This window comes from Argopecten irradians, chromosome 4 (genome assembly GCF_041381155.1).
Source record: "Argopecten irradians isolate NY chromosome 4, Ai_NY, whole genome shotgun sequence".
NCBI lineage: Eukaryota > Metazoa > Mollusca > Bivalvia > Pectinida > Pectinidae > Argopecten > Argopecten irradians.
The window spans coordinates 24,494,959-24,522,701 of NC_091137.1; the positions used below are offsets into that span (position 1 = coordinate 24,494,959).

General features: G+C 34.0%; 3 protein-coding genes and 1 pseudogene across 4 annotated transcripts; all 4 read right to left on the reverse strand.

Moving 5' to 3' along the window:
- LOC138322191 (perlucin-like protein) lies at positions 1-27,742 on the reverse strand. Its single transcript, XM_069266242.1, has 5 exons — positions 27,436-27,742; positions 26,401-26,489; positions 25,505-25,595; positions 474-690; positions 1-28 (listed from the first exon to the last, which is right to left on the reverse strand). Exons 1-5 carry the CDS (start codon positions 27,485-27,487, stop codon positions 1-3), a joined length of 477 nt encoding a protein of 158 aa, XP_069122343.1. The 5' UTR covers positions 27,488-27,742.
- LOC138322436 (perlucin-like) lies at positions 9,452-13,628 on the reverse strand. The gene is made up of 5 exons (XM_069266463.1): positions 13,538-13,628; positions 12,839-12,927; positions 12,590-12,680; positions 10,363-10,579; positions 9,452-9,849 (listed from the first exon to the last, which is right to left on the reverse strand). The coding sequence occupies exons 3-5, from the start codon at positions 12,663-12,665 to the stop codon at positions 9,822-9,824; spliced, it is 321 nt and encodes a 106-aa protein (XP_069122564.1). The 5' UTR covers positions 12,666-12,680; positions 12,839-12,927; positions 13,538-13,628; the 3' UTR covers positions 9,452-9,821.
- LOC138321075 (perlucin-like protein) lies at positions 15,043-18,123 on the reverse strand. 2 transcript variants are annotated; one of them, XM_069264486.1, is made up of 5 exons: positions 17,647-18,123; positions 17,112-17,200; positions 16,820-16,904; positions 16,241-16,463; positions 15,043-15,144 (listed from the first exon to the last, which is right to left on the reverse strand). In XM_069264486.1, the coding sequence occupies exons 1-5, from the start codon at positions 17,669-17,671 to the stop codon at positions 15,117-15,119; spliced, it is 450 nt and encodes a 149-aa protein (XP_069120587.1). In that variant the 5' UTR covers positions 17,672-18,123; the 3' UTR covers positions 15,043-15,116. The 2 variants fall into 2 exon arrangements, with proteins under 2 accessions (XP_069120587.1, XP_069120586.1); XM_069264485.1 differs by lacking the exon at positions 17,647-18,123 and adding an exon at positions 17,463-17,635.
- On the reverse strand, positions 19,432-22,176 carry LOC138321071 (uncharacterized; annotated as a pseudogene).
- Position 27,743: the final 1 nt, after the last annotated feature.

Consider the following 27,743-nt stretch of genomic DNA (forward strand, 5'->3'; position numbering starts at 1 on the left):
TTAACCAAAGATTATCCAAGTGCCACTTCTGAAAAAAACCCAAAGACGGAAATCATAATTACATTACATTAACATTACGAATATAGTTTTAAAATTCACAAACATCTTAACGAGCGAATTGTGTTATTATCTTAATATATATCATAAACGATTTTGAAACTGGCGCTTCAAACTATATATTGAATGTCATGTGAATTTAATAGCTTCAAGTTTGTTGATTTGTAAGTTTTGCAATCAATACCTTTGTCGTAAATGTTCAATAGTCTGCTATTCCTATCGTTCCTAAAATAATTATCAGTTGCATCTTGATCAGGTAATATTTTAGTGAATAAATTAAATACATTTCAAATATATGCAAAACAATTCTGTTGCCGTTTAGATCCATAGTTAATATATGTCACGTGAAATCTATTGAACATAATATATCATTCTGTATATTATTGCAGAAAAAAAAATATCTCTTTTCAACATACCTAGCCTCACAAATATACTTATGTTTTTCTGTACAATCATAGTCTCTCCACCTGAAGCTATAATCGTCGCTATGGGCCCCTACACAGTCATAGCCCGGCAGATTGCTTGGCTGTTCCTGTTGCCAGTTGGTGTAGTTGAATCGCTGATTGGTATTCATCCATCGCCAGTCTCCCTCTACAAAGACGTCACTTCCTCCCAACCAATAGCTTCCGTGTTCTGGACAATGGAAAGAGTATAACATCAATAATATCCTAATTATTTAGTATAATGTTTTTATTTAATGATAGGAATGCTAGTTGTCCTATTTGTCCAATCTTATCCAAAAAATGTGTTCTTTGCCATAACGAAGGGTCACGGTTAGATGACCTCAAAAATTCACGAAAAAAACATTTGATATTAACCAATATTGAAAACGAAAAGACGAAGAACGAATTTAAACGCAATAAATATTTGCGAAGCTGTTCTCATTACTGTAATTTTAAAAACTGTTATAGGTAATCACCACCACCTTTCCTCACTATCTCTCTTAATTCCCTCCAACAGTTTTTTTAACAATAAATTGTTGAGTAAGATCATCATGACCACCTAGCTTGCAATTAAAACTCAAAACCAATAAAAGTTTGAACTGCAGACTGGGAATAGCCTTTAACAGACATATATAATGCAATATATCGCATTACTTGATGTATCTTTGGTGTTTTGTTATTCTGTATAGTAAAACTATAGTTTACTAAGCTAATAGTCTTCATAAAAAAATAATTTCTTAAACCTGAACTCATAAGACCAAACTTTGGACTGCCAAAAATATATTTGCACCAATTCCAACAAAGTTATGTACTCTCCATGAATGGAATTTTCCCCTGCCAATGCACTTGGACCTGAAAACTATTCCAATCTACATACCCTACAGGAACCACAAACTAAACTCACAATTCCCTGCACCACCTGTAAAACAGAAGGAACCTATATCCACATTAATTGCCCCAAGAAACTCCCCGCACAACAAAGAACGGAGCCCATTAAAATAATTCTTTCAAAAATATGCACCCTACATTTTTAAGTCTTGCTCTAAATTTCCTTAGATAATTGGCTTTACTTAACATAAAAAGGGTTCCGGTATGCCTGTCATGTGCATTAAACATAGCGCGTGTGTAAAGGTCTCAGCCAATTGGTATATTACGCGTTATGGCCGCATCAAGACATAATCTCAGGCAGACTGTATTTCATGTAGTTTGACATTCCCCAACGACTTCAAACTATTTCTGACCTGAGAGAGATACCACTTTCTCCTAAGGTACCCTGACTACCATTTTAATAGTGTCGATTTCAAGACCCAAAAAACACAAAAACTGTAGTTAGACCTTCTGATTTATAAACGTATACACATTTCATTGCATGTTTCTCGAAAGAAGACATGAGCCCTAGCACATGTCCCCACATTGTTCTTTTCCAGCAAATATAAAATCGTCCAAATACTGATCTAGACTTTGCTCACTGCACTTCTCCTTAACTACTCATTAAATAAATGTTGATTTTTTTTTTTTTTTTTTTTTTTTTTTTTAATATAGACTACATGAAATTGAGCACCCCATGGGTAAACACTTTATCAAAGAAATACTTATCTTGAAACTTAAATCCTATTATCGGAAAATCCGCCGAATGGATTGGGGAGGACGGAATGCAGATATAATATCAATTTTCCTTAAAGTCCCCGTTTCCCCAACTGCTATTAATTTTAACTACTTTATCCAAATGACGAGAATTTAACAGAAACTGTATCAGGATCAATATGACTATTTATTTAAAACATACTTAGGGACTCCTATCAAAGGGAGTCCCTACTTCTCTACCTAATTCTATACTTCCTGAAATATTTTCTGATATGTCTGTGTGTGTTAGATATATGGAGGCCACTTTCAATTTTCTGGATTCTCTCGGGATCCTTGAGCCCTAGATATTGACGTTACTAAAACCATTTGTAAAAAACCCAAGAAAGCTATGTCCTACTGCTACCTGTGGGGTACTTAGCCATCCAGTAGCTAAGAGCTGTGATTTTTTATTGGATGTCTTACCTAATGTCTCACCACCTGTTTTGTGATTCTTTGCTTGTTTTTCCCACCTGTCGTGGTGCTGTTCTTGTTATTGTTGTGTTCTGTTTTTTTTCGGAAAACTCAACTATGAGTTGTTTGTATTTTAATTTAAGCGACACATTTCCTCAACTAGCATCCCCCCCCCCCCCACTAACACCGTAAAACATATGTGATAGAAGCTACAGTGGTGGGCGGTGTAACGCATGATCCTTTATAATTGGTAGTCGAAACATTTTTAGGGTTGTTCAGATTTATGATTTTGTGACTGACGGTAGGTGGTCCCTGCTGGGGCTGCATATATTAACAGGTTATAACATTCATTGTCCACACTCAATGTACCCATGCCCCTTGGGAGTATTAAGTCCATGCCACCATCCACCAAAAAAAAAAACACGCACGCGCATCTCTGATCCCCAAGGCAAACAACAGTATGTATTTTAACAAGTCCACTAGCAGACAGATTCTGGTAGCACTGCTGGTATAAACTGACCGATATATATATATGGAAATGCATCTGTCCATTTAACTAGATGTAAAAAAATCTTACAAAGTATTTTGATTTTTTGGTTTGACATAAGATAGCCCCATCAAACTATAGATAGCTCTATGTACCCCGGATGGGTACTCTCCCATTAGAGTTACGACAACAATTTGAATAAAGTACGAGCATAACTTTCCATTGTGTAATTCTTATGCTTCACTGACAACAGATACACACACGCCTAACATATCATTGAACACTTGCAATTGGGTTGGCATTAACACCAAAGGATGTACCACCCCGGTCGTGTACTACGAGGAGGTGATGCTGCAACCTGTAGCTCATGTGGCAAATAAAGGACAGTTCCACTCCCCAGGTGCAAGAGGTCATGACATCGTCCCCATGACTAGGCCCATCTGTCGACGTCACCGACTCAACTTCTGCAGGCACTGTTGCTGGTCCTGTCCTCTTCCGTCTCTATAGGGGTCTCGCCACGGATGCAGTCATGCATGAATAAAAAAACTCACCTTTCAAAACAAAAAATTACAAGTACTGTTCAATGTAACCATAACAATTTTGTACATGTACAGAAAACGCATGAGTTGAGGTAGAACTCGTGACAAGTCATAGCTGATGTCTCCTAAATAAACACCTGCGTACTTCATGTAACTACTCTTTCACTTGTATGGCTGCAGAAAAGTCCATTAGATTTAATCACAGGGCGGATATATGGGTATTTTATTCCGTTATCATAGGCACTGTAAACCAACTTCTTTCGCGAATTTCGCGATTAGACATTTTGTTGTTCGCTCTCTGACACGCGTGCATGCACCATGTGTATTTGGACGCGTATACTTACATGTATATTTACGGGAGAATCTATATAAATTGTAGCTTATATACCCAGGACTAAATAAACGAGGGTGCATTTTTTACACCCGAGCCGGTGATGGGGTGGTAACATCATCTAATATCTATTTAGTATATCGCAAACCAATGTTTTTTCGCTGCTACTTGATTTTGCGATTTTCTAAAAACAGTTCGCGGAGTTCACTAATGCGAATTTAAAATTTGTATTCAAACTCCCTTTCAATATCTATGGTGTAGATATTAATTCCCGGGACAAGTTTTTGCGATTAGACATAATAATGTTCGCTCTCTGTCCACGCGTGCATGCATATGCTATATTGGGCGTGTATACTTACAGTGAATTTTAACGAGAGAAGCCATTAAAATGTGGCCTAAATATACCAGGACTGAATAAACGAGGGTGCTTTTTTTAGCACCTGCGCAGCGGTGATCGGGGATGTAAAACATATACATAGGATAATGCTAATTGTCTCCTCAGTATACAGTTTACCAACTTTTTTTGTCGCTTGCCTTCTTATTCGTCTTCGCGATTTCCAAAAAACAAGTTTCGGCGAAGATTCAACATTGTTTTAACACATTCATATCTTAATCAGTAAGTTCTTCTTTTAATTATTTATAACTGTAATTTTTGTTGTACACTTAATGCCGACCTGCTAATTAAGCTAGAGGGCACACGTGAACGTGATTCTGCGCCGCGATACCGTCCAATATAACGAGTCGAGGACAAGAATGACATCGACACCACAAGATGTTTCATCAGCGTCGTATTTATTTCACTTACATTTCTAGGTAGAAGAATGACTATTTTAAGTGACTACAGAATATGGACATAAGAAACTGGATGATATATTGAATAGATAAACTAATGTCTTTCTAAAATTGAAAACATAATTTTCCACGTTTACATGACAATACAATGATATAGCAATACATGATATAACATTTACCATTGTCCAAGAGATAATAATACCTACTATGTTGATTTGTGATAATCGCGCTTATGAATTTATTCTCATTTTCACCTTCAATTTCAAGAAGGTAAGCATCAACAGAACAACAAGCTGACTGTAATTGAAAAAAATAGTTATTATTAATTTCATTAAAATACTTCAATATGTACTCGTACATCACACAGGTTGAATGGAAGGATATAAAACATTCAGATTAATTTAGAAAGACTTTATCAAAGTTAGTTCTACCCTTGTCTCAAATCCACACTCGGCCATAAAGCAACAGGATTTCTTGTAGATGGTGCAATTTTTGTAAATACAAGCCAAACTAGATACCTCATCCTCGATATTCCAAATATCACTGACGTCATATATCCACCTCTGGAATTTGTCATAGTAAAACCTGGAGGCAGCAGAAGACACAGGTAATATTATCCTCTGGTGTACATCAAAGGCATTGTATAACTGTATACTCTGGTTTACTGAGTTGCTCTAAAGTTAGGCGTCGGTCTCTACTGGAATATAGTTTGTATCCGAGACTGTCTCCGGTTTTACTATGAGATAGTCCAGGATAGATATAACGTCAGTGATCGTAATCCTTGGAGTATCGAGAATGTAGACACCTCTGCTGATGATATGTGTATTTGAACTCGACGAGAATAGGGCTTCATTTGATATTAAGGATAGTTAATGAATCCTCAAGCTAGAGTTCTAGCAGAGGCTGTAACGTATATGATAACAACGATTAGATTATATGGATTTAAAACAAAAATACTAAATAAATTAGTACTTCTAGTTATCTATGAATTAGCTTTTTTGGTGTTTGTTTTAACTTTCAAAAACATTATCGGCTACATATGTATATGGTCAAAATAATTTAAGTTACCGAAGCTTATCGAAGGATAGTGAATAGCAGGAACCTTCGAATGCTGTCCCAACCGGTAAGCATCCTCTGGCAACTGAAAATAAAGACGTCGTTAGCAGTTGATGACATACTACCATCTGCAATCGCATATTCGTTGTAAATCTTTGCTCAGAAAATGTTACAAAAATCTAGTCATCTTTCAAAAATAATTTATACATTAATTGTGACATGTAGCAGCTTCATTCTAAGTGTTTAATATATACAATCGAGTTAACTGTTTGACTGTTTGATTAATATTATAAGACACTTCCACATATGGATATGAAGGATATGGATATTCTACCCGAGGGTCACAAAATCTTGTAAAAACATCATGTGATAGGGTAGAATATCCCTATCCCTCATGTCCTTGTATGAATGAATATTTTACTCTCATAACTCGACGTTTAATTACAGTTTTAATACTACTATTTTTTTCCGCCATTTTGAAATTAATTTCGAAAAACAACGCGACTGCAAGTCAATTCTCCATACAGGAAAATTGATTGATATTTTCAGGGCAAATCCCATTGCTTGTATCTTTTAAAGTAAGTCCAGCCCAGTTTTTGAAAAAAAACGTTGTGACGTCACGAGGCTTAATTGCATGGGTAGCAATAGGAGCTTCAGGTGACATAGGTGTATTGCCCTAGACCAGCCAGTATTACACCTTTGGGTATGAGAGAATAATGCATAATGCAACACTAGTAATCGTGTGAAATGGAAAGTCAAAACTACATTAGCAGTTTTACTACAGATTTCAAGAATCAGGTTTTGAAACATGCCAGTACAAAACAAAGGTATTTTGTTTTTAATTTGACTAATATAAAAAAATATCTGAAAAAACACTAAAATATAACTTGTCCAACGCGGCTATTGTCTAATTTGGATTCATGTGAATTCCAGTTTTATAATAAGGCATTTTCCTTATTTTTTTCACAACAAATAAAACCTTATAATCCAGGAACCTGGCTAGACCGACCAAATTATCGCATACCTTGCATCGACAGTGTAATTATCACCAAATGTAATCGGAATATGGCCATCATTGTCAATGTTCACAAACACATTTACACTGTTACAGTCTGTGTCAGTGAAGCCCATAGAACAGCAGATAGCGACTTATCTATCAAGTTTCATTTGCGTTTAACAATTAACAAACTGTTTTCCGTATATTACGCAATGCGTTCTCTATTGTTATTCGTTGTCTTCGGCTATGTGCGGGCGGAAAAGGTTTCTATTATATGACTTTCGCACCGGTAAAATTGAAAACGGAACTCCATTGATAAGACTATAAAAGATTCTATTTAACACAGACTGTGCCTCGTCACTCAGCGTTTGTGTTTATGAATTATTTTTGTGAATGCATTGTGAACAATCTAGCTTGAGGATTCAATAACTATTCTTAATATCAAATGAAGCCCTATCCTCGACGAGTTCAAATATACATATCGTCAGCATTGAATGATTGGCGATATGTTGTACCGGGAATTCCCGATGATTTTGGTAGATCTAACAAACTTGATATTAAATTTGGTTACATTTTAGTCACTATTTGGCAGTTATGAGAATATTGTTTTCTTTATTTTATACTTAATGATTGACCGATTCTTTTTTCATGCCACGAATGCCTAAATAATATCAGAGAATGTCACAAGAAACCGGCGTTATCGTCCCGCCATAATAGAGACAATGATTCTGCGTATCAACTTGATAACAGAGGATTAAATCTAATGGATTCGTTTATTAAAATCTATTTTAGTTTGTCAAGTTATCTGAAAAACAAAATATAGCATTTATTATTTTAGATTCGTCTGGTTAGAAAAAAAATCTTCATTTCATAATTACACTGACTAAGGATTTATAACATGTACGTCCTTGCACTGATGTAAATATCTTTACAGAGAGCAACCAACTAAATGATTTTACATAGACCACAGTGTTAAACTTTGTTAAAGTTTTGTACTGTATTATTAAAACAAAGGAATATTAGTTAGCTGTTGTGTTCTATAATTAAAGTCTAGGTTCTCATATAACACTAAATAGAAAAAAAAAGTTTGGGTCCTTCTGCTCAAACTCCAAACCAGGGTAGCTTTATTGAAATCAGGCGCATTTTGCACTGAAAAATCCTGAAATCCTATTTGCTTTTTACCTATTCATTATCAAAGTTTGATATTTTGAACCTAAATCTCAATTTGAATTTTCCAAAATTCAATATCCATGGTTATCTAGGAAATAATTACCTGTCTGAAAACATTTTTTAACTTTTGAAATTCATAATTAGCCAGCCAATCAGCGCCGGGCTAAATCATTCTATCCTGGGCTCTCAATTCTTGTATACACAGGGGCCATTTCGAAAGGTCTTTTTTATTTAGTTGGTTGATTCCCTATAGCATATTTCGATGGCCAGTTTTATTGTGTTGGTTAATGTATACAATCTATATTTAGATTTCAGTAAATGATATGAGATATCGCGTTGTAATTCTCAACTAATTTGATATTAATATGTTTAGTCAGTATTTGCATAGGTAGGTAAATAGGTTTCCTAAACCTGGACGGCTTACTATACGATATTATGAAAGCAGAAACAGATCACACGACACGAAGTTATCTTAAAGGTGACAAGAAGACGCTTACTCAATTTCATTTCAATTAATTTCAAATCGAACAACCCCGCGTGTAACCTTAATAACTGAGTATGACGTGAAAACTTCAGAATCACAAGTCATTAAACTTCGTTTGGGTAGTAAAGAGAATGAAAACATTTTGTTACTTACCACTCGTTTTCTTGGTAAATAAATGTGAAATTTTGTGAAGTTTATTTGTAAAATAATGATACGCGGTGTCTGTCTTTAGGTCTAATTTTGAGTCGGGTGTTTTCTTGAATGAAAATGCTTCATGAAACACTTCATTGGATGATTGTAAAAAAATACTATATAAAACATACCGGTTTTTTTCTATGATGAATAATGATGCATGTTATTCAAAACTGTCATAAATTAGCGTCATCAAGTCACATTGTCAGTAACGTATGTTTAATGTTGTAACCGGCTTCAAAAATAATACAGTGTTCTCTTTTTTCAAGTATTGATACCACTATTTTTTTTAAATTTTATATGGGCATGAAAAGTTAAAATCAAAAATAAAAATAAAGCATAATAATTAAAATTAATTCACAACGTCGATGTATCCATTGTGACATTACGATATCTAGGGTTTTTAGGGACATTTTTTTTTGGATTTATGTTTTCATAGGTTAATAAAAAAGCGAAAGAAGAAATATTTTTCATTAGATTTTATATATAATTTTCATATGTAGGATAATGATTGGGAAGTGTCAATTTAAGTACAAAATAGTTATTTCTTCTAAAGCTAAATCAGAAGTTAATGAAAAAAAAGGTAAAATTGAAATGAAGTAAAATGAAAATAACAAGAAATGGAATTCTATTAATAAAATAAAGATAAACAAATAAAATATAAAATGATTAAAATGTTATTTGAAAGGAAACGATTGCTTTCACATGATGTTTTCCTCTTTTTGCATTTTATGGTTTTTTTATTACAATTCCTTTCCCTCGATTACAGTTTATCGCGGAAAATGTTCGGTGAACCGGCATATCGGTTTTATTAGGATTAACCGAAAGACAATTTTAATACAATAAATGATTGAAAATCGCAATGCCTAAACTGCTTATAAAAATGTTCAAGTACATTTTATATTTAGATTTTGCTTTATTGAGTTAAAGATACAATATAGAAAAAAAAAGTTTTTCGGTAAAAATATTAGATATAAATAATTCATATGTACATTTGTCGCAAAGATCATGAAAAGTTGATTAATCTCACGTTTTAGGTGGAAATTACATTTTTCAAATCGCAAAAATAGCCGGCTTTTCGTTACATATGGAACGTTTAAAAATAGCAAATACTGTTGAATGTTACGTCCATAACGTTGTAAAGACCGTTGCGAAACATAAAAAGAAAAACAAAAAATCCACACCTATCTTTATTTGAAGAAAATTTTGTTTGTATATGCTATATTCGAGTGTTAACTTTTAACCAAGAATGATCCAGGAACTATTTCTGAAAAGACAAAAGCATAATTCCATTAATTGTTCGAAAAGTACAAATGATATTTAGATCAAACTAAATCTGACATATTAACTAATATCAGACTCAAATACAACGGTCAACTCACTTAAAGATTACAAAGTTGACATGTTATGATCAAGTTGAGAAAACTGACCATGATAAGCAATATTAGTATTGTTCATTGCATGTATATCAAGTATAAATACAACTTTGTTGACGTAATGAACATAACAATTTGAAGAAGTTCATGTTCTGCGTAACCTATACTACATGAATGAAACATCTGAAAAAGATATCAAAGAAAAAAAATAGTTATGCTACTGTAATTTCTTTCTTTGGACTAAATCAATTAAAGATTGTGAAATCAAAACTTCATATGTTAAGTTAATTTTATATCATGTTTAACTGATACACAAAAAGACAAATCTAATATAAACCATTCAATCAAACTAAATGATACGTTTCAACATGACTTTAAATGTTATTGACATGTATATAACGTACTCAGTCTCACAAATGTAGTTGTGATATTTCATACAATCAAAAGCTTTCCAGTTGAAGTCTGGAGGATTGTAATGCAGTACCAGACAGTTCTTGCCGTGAAGATTGTTTGGCTGGCCATGTCCCCAGTTCGTGTAGTTGATTGGGTGATTATTCTGCATCCATTGCCAAACTCCCTCAGCATTAGCGTCGCTTCCACCTAGCCAATAATTTTTGTGAGCTAGAAAATCAAAGATAAAATTGCAATACTGATACCACATTGTATTTCTCGTAAATTGATAAATTGAAAAAATAAAAATAAGCATAGGTTATTTTGCTTTAAATTTTCAAACGTAAAATCTCCCATTGTTTTATGTATGCTGGAGCCCCATTTTGGAAGAATTCTGCACTTTGTGATACTAGTATGAAATTTGGTTCACCATTATATATATATAAACTATAACCTAATACAAGGTTTTGAAAACTGAATCCTGAGCGGATCTTGCTGCTGACGGTCATGGCCGCCAAATGGCCGCCATCAAATTATTCAAAGTCTAATATCTTGAAAACTGAATGTTGCAGAATCCTGATTTTGTTCTATACCTATATTTTCAGGGTTACTGAATGCAATTATAAACATTAGTAATTGGTAAAAGCAATCAGCCATATTATTTTTCAAAATGACTAACATAGAAATGTTTAAACTATAATATCTTGAAAACTGGTTGATACAGGATTATAATTTTTGTTTTGTACCTATATTTCAATAATTACTGAATGCAAATATGAACGTTAGTTACTGATAAAACTGTTTTTCAAAATGGCCGACATGAAATGTTTTTATTTTCTAATCTCTTGAAAAATAATTGATATAGAACAATATAATATCTTGAAAACTTGTTGATCAAAATGGGCGCCGTAGATATAATTAAAATCTAATACCCTGAAAGCTAATCCATAAAGAGTCCTTGTATTTGTGTCAATACCTATATTTTACGGGTGACTGCAAATATCAATAATTGATAAAAACTGTAGGCCAACAACTTTTACCAGTTACTTACGTTCATATTTGCTTAAAATGCCTTACAAAAATAGGTTTCGAAGAAAAACTAGGAATCTATATCAATTAGTTATCCAGATATTAGAATTTTAACATTTCAATGTCGGCCATTGTGAACACCAAGATGACTGACAAAAGTTTTACCATTACTAATTCATATTGTTATTCAACAACCCTGAAAATATAGGTATAGAACAAGAATTAAAGTTCTATATCGATAAGTTTTCAAGATATTAGAATATAAACATTTCTATGTTGGAAATTTTGAAAAAAACAAGATGGCCGACGGCTTTTACCAATTGCTAATGTTTATATTTGCACTCAGCTGCCCTGAACATATGGGTATAGAAAAAAATAGGACTCTTAATCATCTCGTTTTTAAGATATTAAACTTGTGATGTTTTTTTGCTGCCATATTTTGAGCCCGTTCTCAAATACCTTGTATTAGGTCATTAGTCCCTAATATCATATTCGTATCACAAAGTGCACGATTTTATGCTGAAGCCTCAAGACAATAAGAAAGAAATTTTGTTTGCAAACTTTTGTGAGAATCCGCTCGCGAATTCATACAGTTTGCAAACAAAATTTCCAGATGAAATAACTCAATGACATTCAAGAATAGTGACATACATGCTTACAATTAATTTTTCAGATTACTTGATCAAATGAAATACATTTACACGTACGATTCAAAAATTAAATACTAGATCATACACTTTAAAAGTGCAATGAAAACTTTTGTCGTATATAAGATGTGTTCGCGCTATTTCGGCCCAACTTTTTTCTACGATATTTTTTCTTATAACTATTTTTCATACTTGTATATATATATTGAATGATTTCTAAAATAGCAACCTGATTTATTACATACATGTAGGTGTGTTAAAGTAACTATGAATTAATCAGTTTAAAATTAATATGATTTTGAAAATAATTCAGAGAGATATACTTATATTTTGAGTTACTTGATGAATATACAACATACAACCAAATAAAAAATATAAATACAAATTACAAGGGAAAGTAATAATAAAATGATATTTGTTTGCTGGGACCATTGAGATACTTCACTATCAAAGTCTGTGTTTAAAGTTTTTAGCCTTTCTAGAATAGTTATTTCAGCTATAATTAGTTATGATGTATAATATATTTTGTATGTGAGTATAAAAAATAAAATGATAAAAAGCCTACATTGATAACTGGAGATCAAGGTTTTCAAGAAATTATCCTCGTTTTCATCCCCAACCTCAGCAAGATGGGCATTCATGGAATCACAAGCACTCTGTAAAAATGATCGAAATAGTTAAGTCTCTTGTTCACTCGAATTCGAAAATCACGAATACTTTGTTTCTTTTGCATCATGATTTATTATCTGCGTTTCACTACGTTTACAATATTAAAGGTAGAAAAGCTTGGGTTTTTTTAAGAAATTGAAGTTACCGAGGCAGATGTCCAATTTGTTTGAATCTGTTTTACTATGTAGCAAGAATCTCGGAACGCAGTCCAACCTGGTCAACATCCCTGACTTCCTGAAAGACATAGAAATCGTTATTAAAAGAATTACTTGAATGTACATTTTTATAATTGAACTAAAGCACAAAAATGTGCTCTAAATAAATTCAAAAGCTATTTATGATTATATTTTCCAGACAATAAAAACGCTCGTTAAGATTGAATATTGTTTAATACACTACGGAAATATTTGTAACCCTTACCTGGGGAATTGTATGGAGATAAATCTATGCTTCTACCTTTCATTTTGGTTTCTGCGTATTAACATCCAATAACAATTCAATTTTGCTTGTTACGAGCGTTTTCATTGGCTTAAAAATCTTTATCAGCCCATGTAACATTACTTTTGATTGGTTGAGATGACGGCTTAATGATTTCATAGACAAAAAAGTCCCAAAATGAATTTTGAATATTGAAGAGATTATCTTTACTAAATTGAATTATAAGGATTAATTTGAATAGATTTTTTATGTTATGGAAATATAACACAAAAATCTGAGTGTACTCTCATCATAAACCGCTTCGCGGTTTATTTAGAGTACACTAAGATTTTTGTGTTAATCCTTGAATATTGATGTAGTTTATCAGTATAACTTATTTTGATACCCTGTGACATATCGACCATACCTTGTATAATCAGGGTGACTATTAACAGACACAGTTGTCCTGTATACATCATCATTGTCCACAGTCGATTAAACCACGTCGACCTTTCATATCTCATTGATCAAAGGGAGATAGTAGCTTATCTCGCAAATTGTTAATCGCATTCTGGAAACGGCATACTTACTAATATAAATAGTGTTATAGAGCACAATCAGGCACGTGTATCATGTTCCGTGTATTCGTCGAGTGGTCACGTACAGTGAACCGTCCCATACATGACGTTCACACCGGAAATACCTTAGTTATGGGCAAACTTTCTTACTTACATTACCGTTGAAAGAAGTGGGATTCTATTGGAAAGTTGAAATGGGCACCTGTGCTCTGATAGATTCTTTTTGAATAGAATAAAAGGCAAAGAAAAATAACTTGGATGTAGTCGTTTTTAAGTGAAAATAATTAAGGATTATTTTCAATGTTTTCAATTCAATTTACTTTAGATAATCTGTTCAAAATTCCGAATTCATTTTACGACTTTTTTTTCTATGAAATCATTACGGCGTTATATCGGTCAATCATAAGCATCGTTACGAATGGAGACGCCATTTTTCTCTTTATCGACCGATTGAGTAATTTTTAAGTCAATAAAAATGCTTGTTACAAGCAAAATTGAACTATTACAGCTAATATAAACGTTCTTCATGTCTCATGATGGTGATCATCATCATGATCATCATCATCGTCGTAGTGGTCGTTGTCGTCGTGGTCATAAGTAGCGCATCATATCTTACCTATACTCGTTATCTGCCATGACGTACTAGTGTTTATAATTCACTTTCTCCTAATGATGTTCTCTAAATACACATCACACGTGAATAGCCATATTATTCCGACATGCCATAACTGGTGTTTTTACACTATCTTATACCACGGATTTTCTTTATTGACGTCATTTGACAGTGACTAGTCCCGACTCTCAGTGTTTGTCACGTCACACGTATTATGGAAGAGAATTGAACTACCAGTAATCGTTTGATGTGATTTTACCATTCCGAAAAAAATGTTCTAGTAGGACTTGCAAAACCTAAACAACGAAGCTGTACCTTATGTAAAAGCTATAGTTTAGTGGGAAAATAAGAGACCTTATGAAATATGACGTGAGAGACGTTAGAGAAGTTAAGTATAGATTGCTCTTTTTTCTAATGGGTTATTCTACCTTTGTTTTACAATTTTGATAAGTATGTGTTTCTTTCCAAAAAGCACACAGTATATGATATATACATCGTGATGATGCCGATGCTGTTAATAGTTTTTGCGTGTAAAAATCATCGAACTTGCTATCTGCATTTGAATCCAGTTTAACTGAAAGATATCAATACCCTAAACCAAATGACATTGATTTGCCAATTCGTATATTTGAAATTGGAGAAAAAACCGCACAATGCTATACTTGAATTCGTATACCACAACATTTTTGAATTAAACTGTATGTAATTACTTTTTGCAAATAAAAACAATACATGCATATCTTCAATGTGTTGTACAACATATTTATTTCAATTATCCTTTATATGTGATCCATTGATTGACATTGATTGATTAATTAACCAAGCACAATCCACGATCCTCCCCTGAAAATAAAACAGGAAAAATAGCATATATATACATACATATATATGTAACATATATACATACATATGTAGACAAAAAACTCAACGACCTGCTTCTAGTACTTTCGCCATTCTTGAAGGCTCTTAAGGAATATAAGATGAAGAGGAATCAAGAAATAGCGAAAGTACTAGAAGACAGTCGTTGGGTTTTATTTTGGACACATACTTTTATCTTTACATGTATATAGTTGACGCATGCATTATATTCAATTTTGATAATCCAATTCGATATAATGCAACGACTAAGACGACATACTCTTTATTCGGTGTTTGCCTATTATCTTCCTTTCGGGTAAGTATCGATTGTTACGTCATTATGTTGTGAGCGCAATTCACGTTGTTTCTCCGAAAAGTATAACGATACTTTCGAAAACACCTGACGTCACAATCAATACCTTTCCGCAAGAGCAGATAACTCTGAAATATGCAAACACAGTATAAGGTCTGAAGATATTCTAACGAAAAACAGGTTAAACATTTTTGACAATGATTACGTAAACACTCCACATTCTGCTGATGAATGAAATAAAGCATAAAAATGTGCCTCGGAAGTATAAACGTTTTCACCTTTATTGTAAACAGCGTCATTTAAATTGTTTTAAATTTGGAATGAATAATTATCTCAAATGATAGTCCGGCAGCGACATTGGAACCATCTGAGGAACCTTGAGTAAACATTTTGTAGATCTTAATAAGATTTTATTATATCATAATAAAAACCCCTTTCAAAAAATAAATAATGTTATAAATCTGATCATTTGAGTAATTTATTCATCCTTCAAATGTTATTCAATTAAAATAAGCGAAAACATATACAATACATAAATGCAGGTATGACTGCCTTCATAACGTTTCAATATATGTAAAGAAATGTTACTTAAATTAGTTTCGGGGTTAATGTTAATTTTCATTATAATATTCACATTTATCAAGAATCAGGATAGAATTAACATTATATCAGTATTTTAAGATATTCGCTGTGTACCTTCTATTTTAAGACACGGACTATTTCCTCTACATACACAAGTACAAAAAAAGTAAAAGCTTAATTACATACCTCATCTCACAAATAAACCTGTTTTTATCTTCGCAATGATAATCCCTCCATTCAAAGCGAGATGATCTGTGCACCGCCGCTAGACAGGACTCTCCCTGGTCTAGATTGTTCGGTTCACCATGATGCCAGTTCGTATAGTTGAATGTCTGGTATTTACTCATCCATCGCCAATGGTCTTCTACGACCGCGTCACTCCCCCCGAGCCAGTAGATTTTGTCGTGTTCTGTATGATAGAAATTTATTCTAAACGAACATCAATGTAACTGTTGATTCCTTCTGCCATTTTAACGTAATGATACGAAATTTTGTTTTAATTTTTTATTTCAATTTCCCGTATAATTAAAGAGAATCAAGATACCCATAGATATTCCAGGAAACAAGTTAAAAAAGGAACTGTTAAACTGATATTTACATTTGACAAGAAAGATTTGTTTTAAACGTTTTTTTTTTTTTATTTTTTTTTTCAAAAGAATAATTTATTTCAATAACAGAGGATATCAATGTGCATTATATGATATAGGAACGAATAATAAGACAATAATGTACAACGATATGTGTTTGACACCTAAAGATGCATACTGTGTCGTGTGAGATGTTCCAGGAAATCATTCTCCTTTTTGCTCCCAATTTCAACCACATACGAATGCGTTGTATGACAAGCATCCTGCAATACACAATATCTAATAAACTTTGGCAATAGTTAATACTAACTAGGACGTACATCTTGACTGATGGTAACTTTATTTTGATTCGAGTGTAAAGACTGGAAAAGAAGAATCATTGCCTTTAATTTCTATCTCAACATAAGATTTAGAGAACGTAAAATTAGGCAAGCATAATTTGTATATTATCTTTTGATCTTTTACGGTACCACGGCATCTATCCAATTTAACTTTTGCGACGAAACCGAATAGCAGGAACCATCGAATTCGCTCCAACCATCCGGGCAACCAATGGCCACTGAAATTAGTAAATAGTAGACCTTTAATTAGCTATAGGTGAACTGCCCAATTATGTAAACAAAAACAAACAAACAGTTATATATTATATAGATAAACTTTTGACATTATCGTAACGTTTTAAGAAATATTTACCAAAAAAATAAATAGATTAACAAAAAAAAAAATAAATACAAACAAAAAACATTGAATGAAGAAACAAATATATCAGAAAGGGTTAACGCATTTAAATATTGTAAGATATAAAACAATGGTCAGCATACCTTGGTAACCCAGCGTGACAAACACCAGACTTACTCGTACAGTGTACATTATTATTATAAGTGCACAGACTATCAGGAACTTTTGTTTTGACCTTCAGTTATCTTTAACTCAATACGTGATAATAGCTTATCTAACAAATGACATGTTGAGAATAATCTACACTTACGGCGGATATTGATTTACCTCTCTTGGTCCGTACAGGCAGCATGTCTTTCAGTCAAAATTGGCCGCTTGTCTTGACACACCTCAAAATGCTGATAAAAATAATCGATATTCTCAGTATATTATTTTCAGGATTGGGTCATAATATTTGTGATGTGTATATAAGGAATACATGCACATCTACAAATGTATATGCATATAGCAAACAAGAACTGTTATCAAAGTTGGCTTACAACTTGGAGAAATGGATGGCGTGATCAACGCGGAATCCTCACTGATGATTTTGTTCATAAATGATACAACACGCCCTTCCACTCTGGATTACGATATTGAGGCGGACGTATGTAACTTAACGCATTTACCAAACATAGACGGATTTGTTCTGGAAACTTATTATACTAAGTCATACGACCTACAATGGCCATAGCTGGTAAGAGGGTATTAGATAAAAAAAGGACTTAGATAAATACATTCATAATTGAAGAACATCGTTGCGCTGGACGTCTATCTTTTAATGGATAACAATCTCAATAGCCGCAACGATTTTGCAATCACTCATACCCTTCTCGTACGTATAATTCTTGGTCTGAACAGGCTATGTTGTCCAGTTATCGCAATGATAATAGCTGTGGATGGAGTTTCTGTCACATGAACCCATCAACTTCTGATACTTTGGCAGTAGGTACTGTGAAACCAACCCGCTCAATTTTAATCGTATACTCACGAGTTAAGAGGAGGATTATTCCCACAAAGAGGTATTATATCTCCCACGTATTGTGCTATACGTGAATTATCATTAGATGCACAGACAACAAAGAATTTCAATTTTGGATTTATGGTCACAGCTTTAATGAATATATACAAATGGCGGCACGGTCCATAAATAGACCACAATGGCACGCCATCAAACAAATTCAATCAAAATTGCAACACAAATTTATTGATGGATTCTGGGAAACAGTAATCCACCAATTAAGATGGCCGCCGGTCCATCAATAAACCATAATGGCAAGCCATCAATCAAATAAATTATTGATTCTGGATAAATTCAATCAATCAATCCGTCAATATAAACATCATATGATAATCAATATGATGTCAATCAATCAATATAAATCGGTCCATCAGACCTTGAAAGAGCATGTGTACCGACTGTGATTTCAACCGGGAAAGTAAAATGCTGAATTATACCAATACCTGCAAGGAAACGTGCACCAAGAGGTTTTTTGTAAGCATTTTAGAAATAGAAATAACCCGATTTTCAAGCAACTGGGACCAAAGTTGTCTACAAAGCTGCACAAAATTACATCAGATATATCCATTTCACATTTAGATTACAATCTCAGGGCTTAAGAACTATATTAGTGCCCTTGTTATAATGCAGGTTAACAAACTTTTAATAAAGGTGTGAAATTGTAAGCAATTAAACTGTTCAGCGTCATTAAGATGTCTATGATGCGTTTTTTAGGCCTTAGCCAGCTGAGGACAAATTAGACTAGGGCTCAATTAATAGCTGTTTCAAAATTCAGAAATTACTCTCTGCCAAAATTCTTTAAAAGGTACAATGCTCCTGTTGGTGACCAAAAATGGCCTTCATCATTCATAGCATAATGAAACCCTGGACCACGTTAATTATTTTTATCAAAAAGAAAGATTTTTACATATTAATTGTTCTATAATGCTTTCTAATGCAACTGAATCATCATAAATAAGGCGCTTATCCTTCCTCAAAAAAAGTGTTAAAAAGTGTTAAAAATTACATTAAAATGTTGTTTCGCATATGACCCTTGTTTTGACCCTTTCAGCCGTTTTTTCAAAGGTGATCAACCGATTTGACCTCATCAGAGGTTGGCAATACTGATACTAGGAATTGGGAAATACCTTAATAATGCTAGCCAAAAAGTCTACTGTTATAGGTAATCTGGTGTCACCACCTTCCTCACTATCTCTCTTAATTCCCTCCAACAGTTTTTTAACAATAAATTGTTGAGTAAGATCATCATGACCACCTAGCTTGCAATTAAAACTCAAACCAATAAAAGCTTGAACTGCAGACTGGGAATAGCCTTTAACAGACATATATATGCAAAATATCGCATTACTTTATGTATCTTTGGTGTTTTGTTATTCTGTATAGTAAACTATAGTTACTAAGCTAGTAGTCTTCATAAAAATAATTTCTTAAACCTGAACTCATAAGACCAAACTTGGACTGCCAAAAATTATTTGCACCAATTCCAAGAAAGTTATGTCTCTCATGATGGATTTTCCCTGCCAATCACTTGGACACCTGAAAACTATTCAATTACTTACCCAACAGGAACCACAAACTAATTCACAATTCCCTGCACTACCTGTATACAGACCTAAATCCACATTAATGCCCCAAGTACTCTCCGCAAAGTAACAGGACCCATTAAAATAAATCTTTCAAAAATAGCAACCACATTTTTTAAGTTTGCTCTAATTTACTTAGATATTCTTACTTTATAAAAGGGGTTCCGTATGCCTGTCATTGCATTAAACATAGCCGTGTAAAGGTCCTAGCTATTGGTATAGCGTTTGCACAACAAGACATAATCTCAGCCAGACTGTAATTCTTGTAGTTTTACTTTCCAACACTTTCACGATTTCTGACCTGATATACCACTTTCTCCTAAGGTACCCTGACTACCATTTTAATAGTGTCAATTTCAAGACCCAAAAAACACAAAAACTGTAGTTAGACCTTCTGATTTATAAACGTATACACATTTCATTGCATGTTTCTCGAAAGAAGACATGAGCCTAGCACATGTATCACATTGTTCTTTTCCAGCAAATATAAAATCGTCCAAATACTGATCTAGACTTTGCTCACTGCACTTCTCCTTAACTACTTATTAAATAAATGTTGATATTTTTTTTTCTAAATAGACTACATGAAATTGAGCACCCCATGGGAAAACACTTATCAAAGAAATACTTATCTTGAAACTTAAATCCTATTATCGGAAAATCCGCCGAATGGATTGGGAGGACGGAATGCAGATTTAATATCAATTTTCCTTATAGTCCCGTTTCCCAACTGCTATAATTTTAACTACTTTATCAAATGACGAGAATTTAACAGAAACTGTATCAGGATCAATATTACTATTCATACTTTTACCTGAAGTACATGAAAGGTGAGTAATTAACCTCCATTTTGCACCTTTTTGGGAACTAAATCTAGGGGACCCTATCAAAGGGAGCCTACTTCTCTACCTAATTCTACTTCCTGAAATATTTTCTGATATGTCTGTGTGTGTTAGATATATGGAGGCCACTTTCAATTTTCTGGATTCTCTCGGGATCCTTGAGCCTAGATATTGAATTCTAAAACCATTTTAAACCCCTCCCCAAGAAGCTGTGTCCCTACTGCTACCTGTGGGTACTTAGCTATCCAGTAGCTAAGAGCTGTGATTTTTATTGGTGTGTTTCCTAATGTCCACACCTGTTTGTGATTCTTGCTTGTTTCCCACCTGTCTTTGCTGTTTTGTATTGTTGTTTGTTTTTCGGAAAGAATATGAGTTGTTTGTATTCATTTTAACACAATTCATACTAGCATGCCCCCCACTACACGTAATACATATGTGATAGTAGCTACAGTGTGGGCGTGTACAATTTCCTTTATAATTGTAGTCGAAACATTTTAGGGTGTTAGAATTTTGATTTTGTGACTGAAGTAGGGGGACCCGCTGTGGCTGCATATATAACAGGTATAATTCATTGTCAATAATGTCCCATGCCCCTTGGAAGTTAAGAGCTTTTCTTAACCTATATTGCTCGTCATCTTTGATCCAGTCCATGCCACCACATCTCTGAGCCCCAAGGCAAACAACATATGTATTTTAAAAACCCATGCAACTGTTCTGGGTGCAGAGCTGTATAAATGCTGATATATATAATGAATGCATCTGTCCATTTACTGATGTCAAAAATCTTAGGATATTGATTTTTTGGTTTGATAAGAAGCCCCCATCAACTAGAGATATCCTATGAGCCCGATGGGAATCTCCCATTGAGTTAGACAACAATTGTTAAAGTACAGCATACTTTCCATTTGTAATCTTATGCTTCACTGAAACAGATACACACAAGCCTAACATATCATTAACACTTGCAATAGGGGTTGGCATTACACCAAAGGACGTACCCGGGTCTTGTAATACAGGAGGTGTTGCTGCTACCGGTAGCTCAGGTGGCATATAATGGTCAGTTCCACTCCCAGTTGCAAGAGGTCCTGAAATCGTCCCATGACTAGGCCCAACTGTCGACGTCACCGACTCAACTTCTGCAGGCACTGTTGCTGGTCCTGTCCTCTTCCGTCTCTATAGGGGTCTCGCCACGGATGCAGTCATGCATGAATAAAAAAACTCACCTTTCAAAACAAAAAATTACAAGTACTGTTCAATGTAACCATAACAATTTTGTACATGTACAGAAACGCAAACGGTTCACATTGGTACGCCGATCGACTTGACCGAAATACATAGGTCATGACCGCTAGGTAAACTCGACCCAACAGGGAATCTCGCCCCGAATGGGTAAAGTGAATCAATACGATCGCAATCGTCTCCAAGGAAGTGTTTAACTGTTACAATTAATTGTTTAATATTTAAATGATCGGTCACATTCATGCTAGCCTACATTTACAAATGTATGTGCGATCTCGGCAACAAAGTAAAACTCGGCCCAAGTACATTCACGATCGTCAAAATTGTTCCGAGTTGAATATGATAGGATATATCCTATAGTGAAACAGATTCAAAACAATGAAATATACAAATTATTAATTTCGATGCATTCAGTATGTATCACAAAAAGTATGACTTTACTTTTAATACTTTGCCAAACCATCGATCACGCCGGCGCCATGCCGGATTATGAAGTCAATGACGGAAATAAATCCATTCCCATCTAACAGAATGTATTTGAGAAATCAATCCAAAATCAGATGAAAAACATACATTAGATATCAAACAAAAGAAATGCATCGAAATTTTTGAAGAAATTGAGTGTTCAAACCAATTATTTTTTCACATAAACTTAGCCTCTATCAAAGCTGTCATTGTACCAAGTTGTCTTCATTTAAAAAGGGCGAATAACTCGTCAGCAATTCTGACATAACGTTTTGAGGTATCACGCTACCAAATCAACAGGTGCCCTCCGATAACCGCACTATATGGTTTATTGCCATTAGTGCTATTATTATTTTCAGATACCATTGTTCATACATTAACCGCAACGGTGCAGTTATGGTAAACAAAATCGGCTAGTATATTTGTGTATAGTGAACAAGCCTAGCAAGTGAAAATATAATTCTATAATTTTATATATTTCAAAAAGTTGTTAACTTACCGTGAATACTACACTACCTGGATAATTATAAATAAATGATATAAGTATCAACCCGCATAACGCGGGTCGTCTTATGTTTCCGTTTCCCTGCGTCGTTCTAATTAAAGTGTAGTTGCCACGGGACAATATATTTTAATATACAGGAATAGGGGTTCTTTTAATTGTATTTCATTTTTCTTTCGGAAACGTAGTGGACCTGTAAATAAAGATATAATAACACACGTGTAACTGAGATATCTAGCCACCGATTCTTTCAGAAAATCGTTCTCCAGTTCATCACCGACCTCTGCCAGATAGACGTGTTCCCCGTAACAGGTAGTCTGCAAAAAACATATGATATAAAACCAGATTATTTGGTTTTATTATCAATCTTATTACGATTATGTTGTGTATACAATCCATGCTTATTGTATCATTTACGAAATTGTTTTGGTTTAGAATATCGTTATTATCGTATTTAGAAAATATATTTTCATAGCAATTTCCCCTACCGCGTTCTTTTCATTTCTTTTCAAACAGTAAAATTTAACCGTGTCATTGAACATAAGACTTGCTGATTTTTTCCAATCGAGAATCTATCTTGTGTCACATTTTGATTTTAAAATGATAAAATATCATCACTTTCATGTTGCATAAATCAAATTTGCATCATAAAAATAAACAATGAACTTTTATCTGGAATACTTTATCGAGGCCGCTGACCAGTCCTGTTTATCGAAAAATGCCATAAAGCAGGAATGTCCATCCGTTCGGACATCCTCGAACGACTGTAGATCAGAATTTAATAGACATTACTAGGAATATTATATCTTAAATGGCTAGGGTAAACAGTGGCACGAAGTGAACGCCCTCGGCTCCATATGAAAATCGTTAATATACCCGTGTGCATAGAATGCGTTAATTACATAACTAATATTCCATTGATTACTTGATTAGTTCCGTCATGCATGACCTGAGGTAGATTTTAATTGTTTCCGTTATGAGTTGGAATGGATTTCGACTGGTTCTACCATTAGTTGTGGTAGACTTTAATTGGTTCCGTCATGAGCTGGGGTAGATTTCGATTGGTTCCGCCATTGAATGTGGTAAATTTCGATTGCTTTCGTCATAAGTTGAGGTAGATTTTGATTGGTTACCTCATGAGTTGTGGTAGATTTTGATTGCTTTCTTTATGTGTTGATGTAGATTTTGATTGCTTTCGTCGTCATGAGTTGAGGTAAATTTTGATTGGTTCCATCATGAGTTGAGGTTGATTTTGATTGGTTCCGCCATGAGTTGAGGTAGAACTCGTGACAAGTCATAGCTGATGTCTCTTAAATAAACACCTGCGTACTTCATGTAACTACTCTTTCACTTGTATGGCTGCAGAAAAGTCCATTGGATTTTAATCACAGGGCGGATATATAGGTATTTTATTCCGTTATCATAGGCACTGTAAACCAACTTTCTTTCGCGAATTTCGCGATTAGACCTTTTGTTGTTCGCTCTCTGACACGCGTTCATGCACATGTGTATTTGGACGCGTATACTTACATGTATATTTACGGGAGAAGCTATTAAATTGTAGCTTATATACCCAGGACTAAATAACGAGGGTGCTTTTTTACACCTGGAGCCGGTGATGGGGTGAAAACATCATCTAATATCTATTTAGTATATCGCAAACCAATGTTTTTCGCTGCCACTTGATTTTGCGATTTCCAAAAACAAGTTCGCGGAGTTCAATAATGCGAAGTTAAAAATTGTATTCGAACTCCTTTCAATATCTATGGTGTAGATATTAATTCCCGTTGACAAGTTTTCGCGATTAGACATTATATTGTTCGCTCTCTGTCACGCGTGCATGCATATGCTATATTGGGCGTGTATACTTCCAGTGAATATTAACGAGAGAAGCCATTAAAATGTGGCCTATATACCCAGGACTGAATAAACGAGGGTGCTTGTTTACACCTGGCAGCGGTGATGGGGATGAAAACATATAATAGGTAATGTAATGTCTCCTCAGTATACAGTATACCAACTTTTTTTCGCTGCTTCTTAATTTCGCGATTTCCAAAAAACAAGTTCGCGAAGATCAACATTGTTTTACTCATATCTTAATCAGTGAGTCTTCTTTTAATTATTTAAAACTGTAATTTTTGTTGTACACTTAATGCCGACTGGCTAATTGCTAGAGGTCACGTGAACGTGATTCTGGCCGCGATACCGTCATATAACGAGTCGAGGAAAATGACATCGACACACAAGATGTGTATCAGGTCGTATTTATTCACTTACATTCTGGTAGAGAATGACTATTTTAAGTGAATACAGAATATGACATAAGAAACTGATGACATAAATGATAAACTAATGTCTTTAAAAAAGTAAAGCATTGTTATGTTTAATCACATTTTCTAAAATTGAAAAAATATATTCCACGTTTACATGACAATACAATGTTATAGCAATACCTGATAACATTTACCATTGTCCAAGAGATAACAATACCTACTATATTGATTTGTGATAATCGCGCTTATGAATTTATTCTCATTTTCACCTTCAATTTCAAGAAGGTAAGCATCGACAGAACAACAAGCTGCCTGTAATAGAAAAAAATTGTTATTATTAATTTTATTAAAATACTTCAATATGTACTCGTACATCACACAGGTTGAATGGAAGGATATACAACATTCAGATAAATTTAGAAAGACTTTATTAAAGTTAGTACTACCCTTGTCTCAAATCCACACTCGACCATAAAGCAACTTGTAATTTTCATCAGCTTTTTGGCAGGATTTCTTATAGATCGTGCATTTTTTGTAAATACAAGCCAAACTAGATACCTCATCATCGATACTCCATGGGTTGATATCACTGACGTCATATATCCACCTCTGGACTTTGTCATAGTAAAACTGGAGGCAGCAGAAGACACAGGTAATATTATCCTCTGATGTACATCAAAGGCATTGTATGCGCGGCATATTCTGGTTTACTGTGCTGCTTTAAGGCGTCGGTCTCTGCAGGAATATAATTAGTCAGTTTGTCTCCGAGACTGTCTCCGGTTTTACTATGAGATAGTCCAGGATAGATATAACGTCAGTGATCGTAATCCTTGGAGTATCGAGAATGTAGACACCTCTGCTGATGACATGTGTATTTGAACTCGACAAGAATAGGGCTTCATTTGATATTAAGGATAGTTAATGAATCCTCAAGCTAGAGTTCTAGCAGAGGCTGTAACGTATATGATAACAACGATTAGATTATATGGATATAAAACAAAAATACTAAATAAATTAGTACTTCTAGTTATCTATGATTTAGCTTTTTTGGTGTTTGTTTTAACTTTCAAAAACATTATCTGCTACATATGTATATGGTCAAAAGAATTTAAGTTACCGAAGCAGCTATCCAGTCGAGCTTATCGAAGGATAGTGAATAGCAGGAACCTCCGAATGCTGTCCAACCGGGTAAGCATCCTCTGGCCACTGAAAATAAAGACATCGTTAGCAGTTGATGACATACTGCCATCTACAATCGCATATTCGTTGTAAATCTTTGCTCAGAAAATGTTACAAAAATCTAGTCATCTTTCAAAAATAATTTATACATTAATTGTGACATGTAGCAGCTTCATTCTAAATGTTTAATATATACAATCGAGTTAACTGTTTGACTGATTGATTAATATTATAAGACACTTCCATATATGGATATGATGGATATGGATATTCTACCCGAGGGTCACAAAATCTTTTAAAAACATCATGTGATAGGGTAGAATATCCCTATCCTTCATGTCCTTGTATGAATGAATATTTTACTCTCATAACTCGACGTTTAATTGCAGTTTTACTACTACTATTGTTTTCCGCCATTTTGAAATTAATTTCGAAAAACAACGCGACTGCAAGTCAATTCTCCATACAGGAAAATTGATTGATATTTTCAGGGCAAATCCCATTGCTTGTATCTTTTAAAGTAAATCCAGCCCAGTTTTTGAAAAAAAACGTTGTGACGTCACGAGGCTTAATTGCATGGGTAGCAATAGAGCTTCAGGTGACATAGGTGTATTGCCCTAGACCAGCCAGTATTACACCTTTGTATGAGAGGTATGAGAGAATAATGCATAATGCAACACTAGTAATCGTGTGAAATGGAAAGTCAAAACTACATTAGCAGTTTTACTACAGATTTCAAGAATCAGGTTTTGAAACATGCCAGTACAAAATAAAGGTATTTTGTTTTTAATTTGACTAATATAAAAAAAAGTCTGAAAAAAACCACCTGATATAACTTGTCCAACGCGGCTATTGTCTAATTTGGATTCATGTGAATTCCAGTTTTATAATAAGATATTTTCCTTATTTTTTTCACAACAAATAAAACCTTATAATCCAGGAACCTGGCTAGACCGACCAAATTATCGCATACCTTGCATCGACAGTGTAATTATCACCAAATGTAATCGGAATATGGCCATCATTGTCAATGTTCACAAACAGTCGGTGTCAGTGAAGCCCATAGAACAGCTGATAGCGACTTATCTATCAAGTTTCATTTGCGTTTAACAATTAACAAACTGTTTCCGTATATTACGCAATGCGTTCTCTATTTTTATTCGTTGTCTTCGGCTATGTGCGGGCGGAAAAGGTTTCTATTATATGACTTTCGCACCGGTAAAATTGAAAAACGGAACTCCATTGATAAGACTATAAAAGATTCAATTTAACACAGACTGT